General features: G+C 34.4%; 1 protein-coding gene across 5 annotated transcripts in view; it reads left to right on the forward strand.

The window, feature by feature from the left end:
• MGRN1 (mahogunin ring finger 1) overlaps nucleotides 1-17754 on the forward strand; it is a 110169-nt gene that overhangs the window by 73188 nt on the left and 19227 nt on the right. For all 5 annotated transcript variants that reach the window (XM_074280410.1, XM_074280407.1, XM_074280405.1 and 2 more), the window contains exons 9-10: nucleotides 2168-2236; nucleotides 3747-3906. In XM_074280410.1, coding sequence (XP_074136511.1) covers nucleotides 2168-2236; nucleotides 3747-3906 — 229 coding nt within the window. The remainder of the gene's footprint in view (nucleotides 1-2167; nucleotides 2237-3746; nucleotides 3907-17754) is intronic.

Consider the following 17754-nt stretch of genomic DNA (forward strand, 5'->3'; position numbering starts at 1 on the left):
TAGATCACACTGCTTCTCAATACACTTATCTTTTTTAAAGCAAATTATAAAAAATATGTTTCCAATACTTCCATTTTAAAAAGCTATTTAATGGTTGACTTTCTTGCATTTGGTACCCAGCTATTTGCAAGAGTCCAGTTTTCCATTGTCACTTCATCTCCAGAACAGCACTGAGAAAATATTATTTTGGGAAAAAACAAGGTGGGGGCTAGGTATCAAAGACACATATCCACAATGCTCAGGAAACAAAGGCTTTGTCAGAGGCACTGAGATAGAGGATTCCAGAAATTCTGGAAGGCATAGAAAGAGAAAAACAAAAACTGATGTACCAAAGGAGCTTTAATATTTGAAATTGGGATCTGACAGTGCAACTCAGCAAAGTTGCAAGTGTAAATCAGAAAAATTTCTGTGGAGGAGCATGGAAATATAGAAACTTAGTCTCAAATTTTGCAAATAATCTTTTAAAATTATTATTGTGAAAAGTATAAATCAAATATGATTGGCAAGGTATATCATGTATTTAAAATGGGCTCGGTATTCTTTTAAAAATTTTATGGCTATCTTTAGTTTTATTACATCACTTGATTTCCCAATAATTCCTTCTCTCCTTTCCCACCCAGAGAGTTATTCTCTATAATTAAAAAGGAAAAAATAATAAAATAGGAATAGCAGTTCATCAAAGCTAATACATCAGCTAAATTCATATGTAAGCGAATGAAAAATTTCATAAAATTGCTTACTATATTTCAATCACAGTTTCTTGGGAATGAGGGAATGAATGGTGTCCAGAGAAGGGTATTTTAGATTATTCCCCAGATTTTCCTTCAGCAACCTAAAATGGGGTTAATCTCTTTCATCTTTTCTCCTGAATCTAGAAGCCAATTCGATGCTCAAAGAAGTCTCTTGGAGAGTCTGAAGGGGGATTCCCCATTCAAGAATCTCCAAAGGGGTTAAGAACAGAAAGTATATCTTGACAATTCTGCCCTGCCCCTCACTTAGGGCAGGGTATTCATCTACACCAAGAAAGAAAATCCCATATCAATGGGCTTTCAGACATCTCCTTATATTCTTTGTTCCTTTACATTCTGTAGAACCATTTATTTAGACATTCCAATCAATGGACATCTGCTCTGTTTTTAATTATTATAGAAAGTGTTATAAATATTTTGATGTATGTTGGATCTTTCTTTCTATCTTTGACCTTTCTCTGGTCATATATGCTAATAGTAAAAACTCTAGATCAAAGGCTATGACATTTTTGTCACTTAACGTAATTCCATATTACTTTGAAATGACTGATACATTTTACAAATCATCAAGTATATTAGTGTGCCTGTCTTTCCACAATTCTGCTAATTTTAACTATTCCCATATCTTGTCATATTTGCTAATTTGCTAGGTTTGAGGTGAAACCTCAGAGTTGCTTTGTTTTGTATTTCTTTTACTAATAGTGATTGGGATCATTCTTTCTTATTGCTCTTAATAATTTGTAATTCTTTTGAAAACTTTTTTCAAATTCTTTAATCTTTTATCCTTTGAAGATGACTTTAAATGTTATTTAGTTTCGTGGTCTTCGACCTGGAAATTGCTTCAAAAAAGATAAGATATTATCTTATATATTACAGATGATAATGAAAAAATAACATTTCATCTGTATCTCTTGAAAAGCCCAACCTAAGAGTAAAAAAAAACAAAACTCCTAACTAGGTATATATCCCACTAATAGGAGAAAATATTCTGGTGCCTAATGAGCAGAGATATTTATCTTAAGGCAATATTTGAAAATTTTAGAGACTATCAATTGCATGTCATTAGAGACTCCACAGTGGGCTCAGTGTCCACACAAAAAACTTTAGGTTATTTATAGAAATTGGGATGAATTTGCATTTGAACTGTCACATTTGGTTCCTCTTATACCAGCCATAATTTGTTCCTGAGATGGCTAGTTTAGTCTGTGATATCATCTGTGCCTGTGAAATAGAGTGAAACTAATTGCGTCATAGCTTATTTATCTAGACCAACAAATAATGCCAATTGGTATTGAGAAGCTCTCTACAATAACCCTTTCCTCTATAAAACAATTCAGTAATAAGGAAGAGTGGTATAGAAACAAAGTATTTTGGTTTTTGTTTTGGGTTTTTTTTTGTTTTTTGTTTTTTTTTTGTAGGTGGATCGAGTCAGCTACCTCCTCCAGGAAATCTATGGTATTGAGAACAAAAACAACCAGGAAACCAAGGTAGGTTTGTGAGTTAGTAACTTTATTGAGTGTTACTTGTAACTAGGTTTTGAGTGATGAGATTTTTTTTGAGGGAGAAAGAAGTAGGTTCAGCTAGCTCCTGTCTATATAATACAATACTCCAAGACTCACTTTTCTCTTGCCATCTTATCCTCAAGGAAAGTAGACATTTCTTTTATGTATGGACTGAGTACCTACTGTTAGTTCTAGGCCTTTTTGCTGTTTTCTATCTCACCTGAGACATAAATAGGGAATACAGCAGTAAAAATTTCTGAGTAATCTTTAGCAAATTACTTTTCTCCTCTGCCTAATGAGATTTTCTCATCACATAAAAAGGTTTTATGTCATCTCTACCATTCAGGAATATGCTTAGGTGTAAAAGACTTTATTATCCATGCATATATCTTGTAAGTAAAAAGATATTTAAAAAAAAAAACAACAACAACAACTGAGCTCTTCTAAGATATCTTAGTAAGTGGGAACTTTGCAAAAACTTGACTTTCCACAAAACAGAATTCAGTACAAAACAGATCTATATTTGACCCTATCCGGGGGTATAAGGATTGCCAAGAGGAGTTCATTGCAAGGTAATATAATGCATGAAATGGTCTCATAGCCCACCATGATATTAAACACAGTGGTATAGTGAGTTACTAGCTAGAAGCACTTTGCAGGCTCTCTTAAAGATCAGTGTTGTGCATTGTACGAGGACTTGCTTTGTCTGTTTCCTCTCACAACCCTTATTTTCCCCTCTCCTCAGAAAGATAGTGTCAGGATGGCAGAAGTTTTTTAAAAAAATACTCCTGAATGTACCTGCTCAGCAGGTCATTTTGTCCTAGCCAGGGTTCAATGCTTCTCATGCCTAGATCCTACCAAGGATGTTCCCACTTGCTTGAGTAGAGAACATTTGATGAAATTGCAAGAGCAAGGTTTCCATGTTGGTGCCCAGGATTGAGGGTCTGTGTGGGTTAATGATTCATTTGGTAGCTTGGTTTTGCCATTTCAGCAAAGAAAATTTAAATCTGAGAGTTTTATTATAATCTGTTTCTAAGCAGAAGCTAAGAGAGTTGACAGGTAAATTATTTTTCAAATTTTAAACACTAGGGCAGCTAGATGGCATAGTAGATAGAGCATTGGCCCTGAAGTCAGGACATGAGTCCAAATGTGATCTCAGACCCTTAACATTTACTAGCTATGTGACCCTGAGCAAGCTAGTAAACCCCACTTGCCTCACCAACAAAAACAAATATAAAAAATTTTTTTTTAACATCTAGCTTCAACCTTTTGGTCAGGTTGAATTGTTCAGAATTTGCCTTGCACAAAGTAAATAAGACTGAAGCTTGGTTTGTTGGCTAACCCAAAAACTGCAGATAGGAAGGGCTTGCTCTGGCTGGGAAGAAACTGCTTTCCGTATGGTTTTTTTCTCCAAGTCGCATTGTATCTGTTTGCTGCCTCCTATTTTCCCTCGACTCTTATAAGAAGCTAATTTGGAAATTATTTGTTGTTACAGCCCTCTGATGATGAGAACAGCGATAACAGCAACGAATGTGTTGTATGTCTATCTGATCTGCGAGACACCCTGATCCTTCCCTGCCGACACCTTTGCCTTTGTAATTCATGTGCTGATACTCTGCGCTATCAAGCAAATAATTGTCCCATCTGCAGGCTACGTGAGTATTCTGGGGGAAAAAAATGTGGTCTACAATTTCTGTTGGAAACTAAACACTAATTCTCAAAGAAACAAGAGTACTAATTCTGCCTTTGGATATAGGCCCTAAGGTTGCCCTGTACTTGATCTATATATGTTTTTGTTTTTACTCATCTTTGCATTTTTATGTTGCTATAGTTCCTGGGTGTTTGGGGGATGGTATGAGACAAGATCATTGTCCCTTTACCTTTAGGGTAATAATGAAAGAGTCTTCTATTATGGTGAGTATGATGTTGAAGGATGGGTTTCTATTTGAGAGTTTATTTCTCTTGTTTGCCACTAAGAATGTAACATTCCAGTCTTGAACATCACATACTTAAATATTAATTCTGATTCCACCATTGCCCTGTCCTGTGAATTTGAACAAGTTGTCTCATTGATAGACACTTGGATAAAATTTCTGTCTTCATCTTTATGGGATATATTCTGTATCTTGGGCAGCTCTTCCCAGTTTCCTCTAAGAGCAAACAAGATCAATGTAGGAATGACTTGAGCTGTACACTTCACAAAAAATATTTGTCCATAATCTTAGGAAATATATGCCTTTCCTTTTCTACTTCATCTCTCTGCCAGTGATAAGGGACTCCTATGCTTTTCTTATGAAAAGCTATAAATTAATTTATCAAGCACAGAGCTTATTTTGAGGACATAACCATGGATTTCCATCCTCCAGATAAAGCAAACAATCTAAGATAAAGGCTAAGTCACCAGACTAGGTGTAGAAATGCAAATCATGATTCTAGGAGACTAGGCAGAAGGTTGAGATAAAGACCTGGAGGTACAAATTTGATGTGAGCTATCCCAGAAGAGGCAGACCCAGAAGAATAAAGCACTTCATTGCAGCTGGTAACTTCTTCTCCATCAAGTCCCTGCATACTCAGCAGATATAGAACTGAAACTGAGCTGTTTTGACTTGTCCTCAGAAGATCCAGAGTATCCGGACACCACCATCTATCTACTAGCTACAATAAGGCAGTTACTTGTTTTTTTCTTTTTCTTTCCTTCTTGGTTCATAATTCAGCAATTTGCAATCTCTGTATTTCTCCTTAAGGCTCTGTTGGCTCTTTATATTCCTCACCTGTAGTTGAAAACCTTTTATTATATGTTCATTTGTATCATATGTACATCATATCCTCAAGTTTTATATTAACATCATCAAACATGAATGTCCCTAAATGTTCACCTTGATATGACTCCTCAGTTTTCTGAACAAAGCTCAAGATATTCCTTCTATTCAATACTAACTCCTCTAGATTATGTCCTTCGTTGCCTCAAGAAGAACTTGGCTCCCATAGGGATCCTTTATTCTTCAGATTTCCTATTACACTTCTTTCCTACTTCTACTTACACATTCATTTGTCTTTTCTTCCTCCTACATAGACAGATTTCTGTGGTGTGCTGTCAATATCACTTGTCTTACTTTTTTTTTTACTGCCTACTTAATCATACTTATTGAGCTTGAAAAAATTTTAAGATAACTTGTGATGGATAGAGATCTTATCACAAAAGAGGCAAATGAAAGATTATTGAGACTTAGTGGGTTAAGATCATTGAGAGTTTTGTTGGACAGAGGAGTCATTGGGAAGTTATAGTGATATTCACAAAAAGAAAAAAAATCAGTAAACATTTTTAAAAAAGATATATGAAGAAACTCAGAAATTTGATAGGAGAAGTGTAGTATAGTGCATTTAGATGGAGTTCAATGGAGACAAAGACAGAAGCAACACTTTAATTGGCATTATATTGCAGGCTACCTGTAGGGGAAAAGTGAGTTATTTAGACATCTAGTGCTTTCTCTGCCACAAGCAGAGTGATTAATCATTTCTTAACTTGTCCTATGTTAATTTTGTCCTTTAGAAGGTGGATGGAACAACCAGAGATCTTGGTCTTCTAATCTGCATTTGGTTGGGAAAAAGGAGGCTCAAGGAAGGAATATTCAATTCTTATTTTGCTTTTCTTTCTTCTGCTTTCCTTTGCAATGGAATGGAAAGAAAAAATATAAAACTCATAGGGAGTTGATACTTAATGTAATTAAGGGAATAGTTAAACAAAAACAAAACACTGAGTTGCTCTTGATGAATTCAAGTTAGAATTGTATCCTAAGGAACAGAAAGAATTGGACAGTGTGATTGTTGAGCCACTCCATCATCAGTGAGCTTAGAAGGATCATCAATGATCATAAAAAACTGGAAAGTTGTTGCTGGTTTGGAAAAGAACTCAAGAAAGTCTTAATTTTCAAAAAGAAGAAGAAGAAAGTGGAGTCTGAAAACTATGGATCAGTAAGTTTAATGACTAGCAGAATTCTAGAACATTTATTAGAGAATATTTAGTAAACATCTAGGAAAGGAAATGGTAATAATAAATGTATGGCTTAATGGCTTAATCGAGGACAGGTAAATCTTACTTCCTTTTTTTTTTTTTTTTTTTTTTTTTTTTTGACAGGATTGCCATACTGGTAGGGTAGGAGAATTTTGCAGCAGAAGTTTACATAAAACATAGAATTGGTTTTTTAAGATTTTTCTGGTAGGGGAAGTCATAGTGTAGATTTAATGTCACTATTGCTTCCCAACAATATCTCTTCTTATATGAAAAAGAACAGTTAAAGAAAATAAAGCAATACATAAACCATGTCTGACAATGTATGCTGCTTACCATGTGTGGTCCTTCCATCTCTGTCAAGAAGAGGGTACTAAGTTTCATTATCAGTTCTCTAGCATCAAGATTATATTTCTATCATATTAATATGAATTTTTATGTTATTTAGTGGTAATTTTTTAAACATTACTATTGCCACTGTTTATATTGTTCTCTAGCTTCTGATTTTTTCACTCTGCATCAGTTTGCAAGTTTATAAAGTTTTTCTATTTTTAGATTCATCATCCTAAAAAATGATGCTTTGTATACAGAACCTTTTCCACTGTCTTTAGCTTGGGACATATGCCCAGGAGTGATATACCAAAATTTTAGCAAATCTTTTTATAAATTCTGGAATGTTATTCTTGAGAACAATAAAGATGTCGACTGGATTACAGTAAAATTAGGTAGATTCAATACTCATTCTATATCAGCTTAGCAGGTTATGTCCAGTGAATTGTTCCAGGGATCTGAGCACATGGCCTTCTGCTCTTGAATTTTTTTTTTTAATCTTTTATTTGGATAAAAAATTAGATGGTCTGCTCATCAAATTTGCAGATGATGCAAGCTTTCAGGGATCTCTAATGTTTTATATATTAGTCGTATTTCAAAATGATTTTAACAGGCTGGAACACTGAACCAAGTCTAATAAAATGTCAAGTAATAGGGACAAATATAAAATCTTACATTTGGACTAAAAAACCCAACTTGATAATTCACATGTAGTATTCCATTTCCCATCACTATGCTGTTACACTGACTCTGTCTCATGCCTGAAATGATCTCCATCCATATTCTGCTTCCTGGAATCCCTGGTTTCTTTTAAGAGTCAATTCAAATACCACCTATTATAGATGATACCTCTAGTTCTTAATGCCTTTTATACAAAGGTTACTTTGTGTGTGTGTGTGTGTGTTTGTATCTTATATATCTTGTATTGTCTCTCCTGTCCTTAGTATTTTGCCTGATTTAGAGTATGTGCTTAATAAATGGTCAGACCTGTCTAAAGTACTATGTTCAGTTCTGGGCACCACATTTAAGGGAAAATATGCTTGATCTGAGGAGTGGCCTGAGAAGATGAAGATGGGGAAGAGCCTCAATTTAATACCTTTTGAGAATAAGTTGACATTATTATGAATGTATACCCTGGAAAAGAAAAGAAGAAATTAGAATAAGGAGGTTATAGAGTGGGGAAAAAATACTAGAGCTAGAATCAGAGGACTTTGATTCAAGCCATGATTGTTCCATTTATTGTATGTAGGATATTAGGCAAATGACTTCTGCATCTCAGTTTTATTGTCTATATAGTAAAGATAGTGAACTAAGTGACTTATGAGATCCCTTCTAGTTCTTGATCTCAGATCTAATGTTCTTTTCTCAATTTTCATCCTTCAATTTCCTTTATGTTTTCTTTTCTCCAGGTTTTGTGATATTAGTTTCTCCTGGTTCTTCTACTTATTTGCCTATTTCTCTGTCTCCTTTGCTGTATATTCATCTGGGTCACTCCTGCTACAAGATTTCTCAGGCATCTGTTTTGGTTCTGCTTCTCTTTTCTATGTTATTTTGTTTGGTGATCTTATCAGTTCCCATGTATTCAATTATCTCTAAGCTGATGATTCTCAAATCTATTTATCTAATGCAGTTCACTGTGTTGACCTTCCATCTTGCATCTCCAACTACTTATTGGTCATCTAAAGCTCAGCATGTTCAAAATTAAATTCATTATCTCTACCCCCCACCCCGGTCCCTCTCCTCTTCTGAACTTTATTATTATTTTGTTGAGGATACCACCATTATATACATTATTGCCTACTCTCCTTTCCATCATCTACACTCACAGCCTAGATATCATCTGTGACCCATCATTCTCACTCCTCATGTCCAGTATGTTGCCAAGCTCAGTCAATTTTTCCTTTATAATCTCTCACATATATCTCTTCTTTGATACTGCTACCGCTTGGTTCAGGACCCCACCATTTCACACCTGGACTATTGCAATAGCCATGCTCTGCCTATTATATGAGTCTCCCCTCACTACATTGTACCCATCAGCTGTCACCTCTAGGACCAAATATAAAATCCTGTATTTGGCATTCAGAGTCCTTTCCTTCACTTTCCTACCTTTCTAGCTGTATACTTCTTCATACAGTTTTACTGACACTGGCTTCCTTATTGTTCCTGGAATAAGACTCCAAATCTCCTGACTCTCATATTCATTAGGTTTCCTCTATATATGGACTTCTCTTTGCTCATCTTCACTTCTTGGCTTTCTTCAAGTCCCAGTTAAAACTCCCACCATCCACAGGAAGCTTTTCCCAAATCCCTTTATTCTAGTGCCTTTCCTTTGTTGATTATTTAAAACTTATCCTGTATATAGATTGTTTGTTCATAGTTGTTTGTATTTTTGCCTTCCCACTAATCCAAGTCCTTGTTTTTTGCCTTTCTTTGCAATTTCAACATCTAGCATAGTGCCTGACATAGTAGGTGCTTAATAAATGTTTATAATGGGATTTTTCAAAGATTTGAAGGTTGTCACATGGAACAAGTGTCACACTTGCTATGTTTGACCCAGGGTATAGAAATAGGAACCAGAGGTGGAAGTTGCTTTGAAGTAAAGAGGAAAATCCCATTTTTGTTGAGAAAACCACCATTTTTCCGGTCAAAAATCTCACTTTATTTCCAATTAGGTACCAAATCTTGTTAATTTTTGCTACAAGACCTTTCATGTTCCTCCTTTTGTCTCTTCTTATATAAGTAGAATAGGCCCTCCAAATCTTTCAACGGGACTATTACAATAGCCTTATAATCTTTCAGAATTTTGTCTCTTCCATCACTGAATTCTTCACATATTTACTAAATTGGTATTTCTAAAGCACTAAGTCTTGCTCAAGAAACTCCAAATTAGAAACATTTGTAAACCAATTATATACATTTATATATTCTAGTTCTTAGAGAAAACTATTCCTGTTCCTTTTTCAAAATTTACTACACCGTTTAATTAGAAAACTTTTATATCACAGCTTTGTCTACAAACTTTTGTCTAATTTCTCTTTAAGAGAATCCTTGTATCATAACTACTAGCAAAGGTGTGGCAAACCCAAGAATTCATTTACTTATTAGTTGCTTAGGATATGAAATTGCCTAATTCAGGCTGAGATGGGTAATATCTTTTATATTTATATACTATTATTGTTTTTGTTTTTGTTTTTTTGGTTTTTTTGGTTTTTTGGTTTTTTGTGTGTTTTTTTCCTGAGGCTGGGGTTAAGTGACTTGCCCAGGATCACACAGCTAGGAAGGGTTAAGTGTCTGAGACCAGATTTGAACTCGGATCCTCCTGAATTCAGGGCTGGTGCTCTATCCACTGTGCCACCTAGCTGCCCCAATATATACTGTTATTGTAACTAAGAAATGTTTTATCATTAATCTTTTAATTAATTGATTTAGTATTGGAACAACAAAACTTCTGCAGTTCACTGCTTTGAATACGAAAATTTTCTATGAAAAGTAGTGACATGATTGTAACTGCATTAAGACTAGTCCTCAAAGCCTAAGCTTCTGGACACAGGATGACTCAACATAAAATGTCATTTGTTCTGTTTCATTTCAGGTAAGGTTGTAGTTATTATCTGGGATGCCAGTTATTCAGCAGAGTTTTATATTATTCACATTCCTGTTCCAAAAAAAAAAAAAAATAGTACAATGGGGCAATAAGTGGAGTCAAGAGGATTCTAACTCTGGCCATGCCAAAGTCATTGCCCCAACTTTTACCAGGGACAGATATTTACCTGTGATCTCAGATCACACTCTCTTTTGATTAGTTCATAATATTACTCTCACATGGTGGATTACTGACTTAATAATCATGCACACATTTATACCCAAATTTAAAACTCAGACATTATCAAATATTACAATACCAAGAGATTTTTATCTAATATCAAGTTTCACTAATCACAATTTAAAGCTAGATATAGTTATTATTTCTCTCATGTTGTTTCAATAACAGCAATAAAACACATTTATCAGAACTTGCAAAATAAAATTCACTCAGCATCCTTTTCTTTTTCTTGTTTTTCTTTTTGAATTAAAATTCATCCTATGTAAAACTCAGTAATTAAAAATCAAGAAAATAATTATATTCTGGAATTCTATATAGAGAATATATGAAAAAAATCCATTGCTTATTGACATAAATCTCCAGACTAACAGATATCAATCTCTTCAGGTGTTTATTAACCCCTGAAGGCAAAAATAGTGTTAATTCTGTAATCTATTGAGTCTAAGTTGGCTCAAGATAGTAATCCTGGGTATTTACATCATAATTTTCGTGATCACAAATCATCAAATCATTTCTACACTGTAAACAAACTTGTAAGTCTTCCCTTTTCCTTTGGCAAGGGGTGTTTGGATCCCATTTTCTTATTAAACTAATTCATTGTTTTGGAATTGAACAATATTTAGTAGGTTCTTTTACAGGACTGATAAGAGTTTATGATCTTGCCAAGCAAATGGTTCCAAAAAACCAATATACTCAAATACTAAGCAGGTATTAACATCATGAAGTGGCCTCTATTGAAGTTTATTATATACATGTTGTTAATTAAATTTTCTAACAGTATAATTTTATTATCTTCTTAATAAATGGATTCCCCAAAATCACATTACAAGAAAAGTTGGAAACACAATAATAATATATAGAGTATCTTGTATTTAAAACATGAAACAAAACTTATTACCAGTTAAATGATATCATTTCAGTCAAATGCCATTTCCAAGTTATAAAATATTACGGGGGGGGGGGGAAGAAAATTATTCATTTTTATCACCTTTAGCATTTTATACTAATTTTATTTAAAATCCAGTATAGAGTTACCCAGTGTGGAATAATTATTCAGTTAAAGAAGTAATAATAATAGTTAATATTCACATAGTGATTACTGTATTCCAGGCACTATTTAAGCATTTCATAATCATTACATCATGTTGATTTTTAAAATAATCCCAAGAGGTGGATGATCGTTCATAATATCAGGAACTGAGATAAGCAGAAGTAAGGTAACTTGTTTAAGGCATTAGACTAACAGATCTGACATAGGATTTTACTGATCTGTGATCATCTTCATGCCACATAATAATTATAGTTTGTTCTAATTTTTCACAGTTATCCTATTTAGTTTCAAAATGAAATTCCATCCAAATTAAATCTGAATTTGTAATTAATAATGGTAATAATTTAAATTTCAACAGCAAAAAAATTATGTCCCCCGAAGGGCCATTAGTTTGCAATACTTCAAAATACTTCAAAATTTAGAGCCTGTTGTTTTCAATTATATCAGTTTCAAAGATTTGTGGTGACATTTTAGTTTCTTAGAACTTTCTTTTAAAGTTTCTTTTAAAGTTCCTTTTAAATTACCCAAAGACTCAAATTGATTATTTCTGTTTTTTCAACCTAAACATATCCAAGTGCTTAAAAAGGGTAGCGTCAGCTTTCCCAGAGGCATCTACTATTCTCTGGATATATATATATATTTTTAATTGAAAAGGCTTTATGCGACAGCTTCATATCTCCACTTTTAGGATCTATGAGGATTTTATATTCCTCACAAAATAAATAAAATATGCTCTTCTAATGGTCCTTCAAGAATAGAACTATCTTTATGTAATTTCATGTTGAAAATATTATTACAGTCTCTGTATCATAAAGAATAACCATGATTTCTCAATATCCTTCTTATCTCAGGAAATCAAAAACCTCTCCCAAATCTCTTTTCAAAATTCCAACCCCTTTTACTTTCAAATTCTATTTGTCTAAATTTCCTCTCTTCCTTTCTATTGATATGTTTCCATTGGATTTGATTAAAGCCCTGCAAAACTGGACCTTTCTTATTCTTATCTGACATCTCTTCCACTTTCTTGGTTTCTCCACTGTTTATTTCTTAGTCATATTTTGTACTAGCTGTAGAACCCATCTTTACTCCACTGAATTTCTTCTTTGTAACTTGGCACAAAATTTTTTTCTTATATAACTCTTTAATTATAATACTGTTGTCTTTAGGATTCTTAAGAACTTATAAGAAGTTACTGGTGATCACACTGAAACACTCTTCCAAATTAGATTTTATTTACTTTTAAGTAGCTCCCTGATTTAAAGGGAGCTTTTCTCTTTCTCTAGTCAGTGATTGTGACTTCCCCTATTAGCACTACAACAATAAATCTGCTATTCTCCAAGGAAAGAGTAATAAAGGTCTAAGTATTATTTTTATGTATCTTTCACAAAGTTATTCTTGTTTTTCCTTAAAACAAATCCTACAAAATATTTACCTAAAATTTACTAAAGAATTTCAGTATTTATAAAAACATTATACCATATTTTAGAATTCATAAGCAGTTACAAATTTAGTCTTGAATTAACTTAACTTAAAATGCCATAAATTTCTGCAAACTAGGAAACAAAAATCCATATGGAACTTTTTCTTCTATATCTTGGTCCAGTTTGGGCCAGGGTATTCTGGGGTGATGATTATCATTCCACCCAAACTTCAGCAGCTCTAAGTTACTCCATTCTGACTGGGAAGTGTTTCTGTTCAGACTTAAGTTATTCCTCAGCCTCTTTTTGAATAGGAAGTGTCACTTCCTTCTCACTAATTATATCAAGAACCCCAGGATTTAACCTATTCTTCTGTCAGTGGTAGTGAGGGCCTGAGATCTAGTTTATGACTTCATTAATGTGGTTCCATTGCTAGGCATCTTTTGATCACTCCTCTGCCTTAGCTGGGAGCCTTCTTTGGAGAAAAAAATTTTTTTGAGGAGCTTATCAATTTGGGGAGTTTTCTAGGTTTTTATTTGCTAGTTCTTGCCAAATACGCTAAACACAAACATGATACCAAGACATAAAAGCAAACTTACAATTTCTGGAATAGAGAGGGGGGGTTTTGACTTAGAGTTTTGACCAAGGTGGAATCTGTCCTCCAGGACAATCCTATGCAGAGAAATCCCTTTGCTCCTCAGTGGGAACATTCTAGGGAATCCCAGAGTTGGGGGTCTCTTTTTTGGTCTCCTGGCTGGCTTGCCAACAATTGCGATTCATTCAGCTTATTGGTAAGGCTAGCAATTACCAATAAAAGTTTTTAACTCCTCAGCATGCCAAAAATTCTGAATGAAAGTGGACAGATTGTTTTTAGAGAGAAAAGAAGTAGACAAAAAAAAGGCAGTTCTAGATAGGGAAATAATATGATTAGTTACAAAGCCTAATATCATAGGCATGAGAGAAAATATGATTGGATGGAAATCAGGAATTTGTGGCTAACAACTGAAGAAATATTTTAAATAATATTTTATTTTTTCAAATACATGTAAAGATAGTTTTCAACATTCATCTTTGTAAAACTTTATGTTCTAAATTTTTCTCATCTCCAAGATAGAAACCACTATGATATAGTTAAATATGTCAATGTTTTTAAACATTTCCATATTTGTTATGTTGTCCAAGAAAAATCAGACCAAAAGGGAAGAAAAACTATAAGAAAGAAAGAAAAGAACAACTAAACAAAAAAAGGTGAAAATACTATTGTTTAAACCACAGTCTCCATAGTTCTTTCTCTGGTTGTAATTGACATTTTCTTTTCTTTTTTTTTTTTTTTTATTGTAGTGACTTTATTTTTAATACACATTACTTTATGGATCATGTTGAGATAAAAATCAGAGCAAAAGGGAAAACCCTGGGAGATAAAAAAACAAAAAAACAAAAACAGAAAAAGAAGTGAACATACCATGTGTTGATTTATATTATAGTTCTTTTTCTGGAGGTAGATGGCCTTTTCTGTGCAAAGTCTTATTGTAATTGCTTTGGATCACTGAATTACTGAGAAGAACCAAGCCTTTCATAATTGATCATCACACATTCTTGCTGTTATTGTGTACAATATGTTCTTGGTTCTACTTGTTTTGTTTCACATAAATCTTTCCAGGCCTTTCTATAACAGCTTGTTCATCATTTTTATAGAACAATAATAATCCATTACCTTCATGTACCACAACTTGTTCAGCCATTCCCCCATTGATGGGTATACACTCCTTTTCTAATTCTTTACTACTACAAAAAGAGGCACTGCAAATATTTTTGTACATGGGAAATCCTTTTCCCTCCTTTATAATTTCCTTGGGATACAGACCCAGTAAGGCCACTGCTGGGTCGAAGAGTATGCGCAGTTTTTAGCCCTTTGGACATAGTTCCAGGTTGCTCTCCAGAATGGTTTGACCATTTCACAACTCCACCAACAATGCATTAGTGTCCCCATTTTCTCACATCTTTTCTAACATTTATCATCCTTTCCTGTCATCTTAGTCAGTGATTAGCATTTTTTATCCCAAGTCTATTGGAATTGCCTTGAGTCATTGATTGCATTGTTGACAAGAGATCACAGCTGATCATCACATAATTTTGTTACTATAGGCAATATTCTCCTGGTTCTGTTCACTTCACTCAGCATCAGAACATATAGGTCTTTCCAGGCTTTTCTGAAATCAACCTGCTTATCATTTCTTATAGAACAATAATATCCTTCTACCTTTATATACCATAACTTATTCATCCGTTCTCCAACTGATGGGTATCCACTCAATTTCTAGTTCCTTGCCACTACAAAAAGAGATGCTACAAACATTTTTGCACAGATAGGTCCTTTTTCCTTTTTTATTATCTCTTTGGGTCCCAGTAGTAAGATTACTGAATCAAAGGATGTGCATAGCCCTTTGGGATTTCCACATTTGCTCTCCAGAATGATTGGATCATTTCACAACTCTACCAATAATATATTAGTGTTCCAATTTTCCCACATCCCCTCCAATATTTATCATTGTCTTGTGATTTTAGTCAACCTGAGAAGTTGTCTTAATTTGCATTTCTCCAATCAGTAGTGTCACTAGGCATTCTTTTTTATTTAGTCTACCCGCAAGAATAACTGTTATTTAGATAACACATTTACTTTAATTAGTCAAGGACACTAGGTGTTGAGGTAATAGAAACTGAACTTTCAAGCTTAATTCAGAGAGTAAAATTGAACTTCTGAACCCATGATCTGCTAAATTTAACTTGGAGAAAAAGAAACATGATTTAGGAAAGTTACACAAAATGCCAATATTACGCTGAATTTGGACTTTGTTTGAGAAAGAGTTAAGCCTTTGAAAAGAATGTTTTAAAGGATTTCAGACCAGTATACAGATTTAAGTACTGACAAGATTCTCATAAAATACTGTGTAAGTATAAAGACAGAACAAGATGGGAAAGTAAACTTCACTAAACTTCTGATGAGGATCAGTCAGTTCAGTTGTATCTCAGGGGGGGAAAGAATTTCAGAGAGCAAGTCAATTTTCAGTCAAGACAGATTTTTTTGCAAACAGTGAGGAGGCTTAGTCCTCAGGGGACCAGTAACAAGCTAGAGAAAGGGTCTCATATTTATAGAAATTTCTTGGCCAGCTGTCTCAGATTGAGTTAGTTCTTATGGGGACAATTAACTGCCAAGAACAAAGAAATGGGGATGTGGTTGCCCACTCAGCCAGGTCAGGGCACTTGAGTTGTCCTACATGTTTCAAAAATGCCAGTAAATAAGGTCAGTCATGTTTACCTCCCAAAACAGCCAAAGTTTCCCACAGGACAGGATATAAAACAAGGATTAAAGCTAATCCCATCACTTCCTCATTGATAGTAAAATTTGGTACATCTCAAAGAAGGGACAGGCCGAGCTTAACTTGTTAAGAATTGCCAATTAGATGACATATGAATTTATACCATACTATATCTAGTTACCTCCCCAAGCTATTGTCTTCCCTTTTTGTAAGCTGTTTGTTAAGATGCAGAAACTTGATGAGCAACATAAATCTCTTTTGTTATGTATTCTGTTGATAGATGCAGTAATAAATATGGAAGTGATAGGGTTTTTTTGTTTTTGTTTTTTGTTTTTAATAAATATATAATGTGGATGAAGCACTAGTTTAGGACATTGGTTCGGAATGTGAAAAACTCACAGCATGTTTTCATAGTCAAAAAGAGCACTTTATTTCATGAAAGGGACATAGGCTAATCAAAAGGGGTCTAACAGGCTGAGAATAAAGAGACTACTTAAAAGTCAGAGGCAGGGAGGAAGAGGGACAACAAGGGTGAGGTCTAGAAAGTTAGGGAGGATTGGGGAAAGAGTGAACTCAACTGTATGATCTAGTGTGCCTGCTTAGGAGGAAGGAAAGTCCCTCAGATACAAGGTCCTTAAAACTAAAAAGTGCTCATTATTTGTGTCCAAAGTAACAGCTCAGACTTCTGTATGACAAACCAGACGTCTTGAAGGATAACTTAGTAGAATAAAGGTATCAGGGCCAATTTCCTTTCTCACACACATTCTCCAAAGTTCTGCCACATCACTCTCAATAGTGACATTCCCAAGGTGACTACATCATTCCCGAGGGCTGCACCAACTACTTCAGTAGTAGGTATTAAGATACTTCAGAATCATCAGAGATTTTGAGCAATTTGGTGGCACAGTGGATGAAGCAATGAGCCTGCAGTCAGAAATACTTACCTTTCTGAGTTCAAATCTGGCATCAGATGTTTGCTAGCTGAGTAACCCTGGAGCAAGTTGCTTAAGCCTGTCTGCCTCGGTTTCTTCATTGGTAAAATGATCTGGAGAAGGAAATGAAAACTCACTCCAGTGTCTTTGCCAAGAAAACCCAAATGGGGTCACAAAGAGTCAGATGTGACTCTTTCAGTCATGTCTGACTGAAAGGATTAAGCAACAACCATAATATTATGTTTAATAAATGCAGGGAGTATGTTAGGATTTAAAATATAGGAAAATGTGTTCGCTTCTCAGAGGAGACAGTTCTGAGATTTCAGAGAAAGGTTAGGAGCATAGACACAAAAATGGGGATATGTCGAAGTGGAGAATGGGAGATGTGAGGGAATGGTTATTTTTTTTTACCACAGAAAGATGTCACATAGATGAGAGTATGTAAAAAAGGCTTCCATCAAAGAGTTGTGGTAGATGAACAGAAAAACTCTTGCCAAGGCCTGACTGTACTGTACATCCTGATAACACAAATCTAGAGTGAATCAGTTTAAAATCTAGGATTCTAACTGGTTTTTTTGCTACACTATGTAGGAACAGAGGCAACATATTAGATGGGGACT

Source organism: Sminthopsis crassicaudata, chromosome 1 (assembly GCF_048593235.1).
Source record: "Sminthopsis crassicaudata isolate SCR6 chromosome 1, ASM4859323v1, whole genome shotgun sequence".
Classification (NCBI taxonomy): Eukaryota; Metazoa; Chordata; class Mammalia; order Dasyuromorphia; family Dasyuridae; genus Sminthopsis; species Sminthopsis crassicaudata.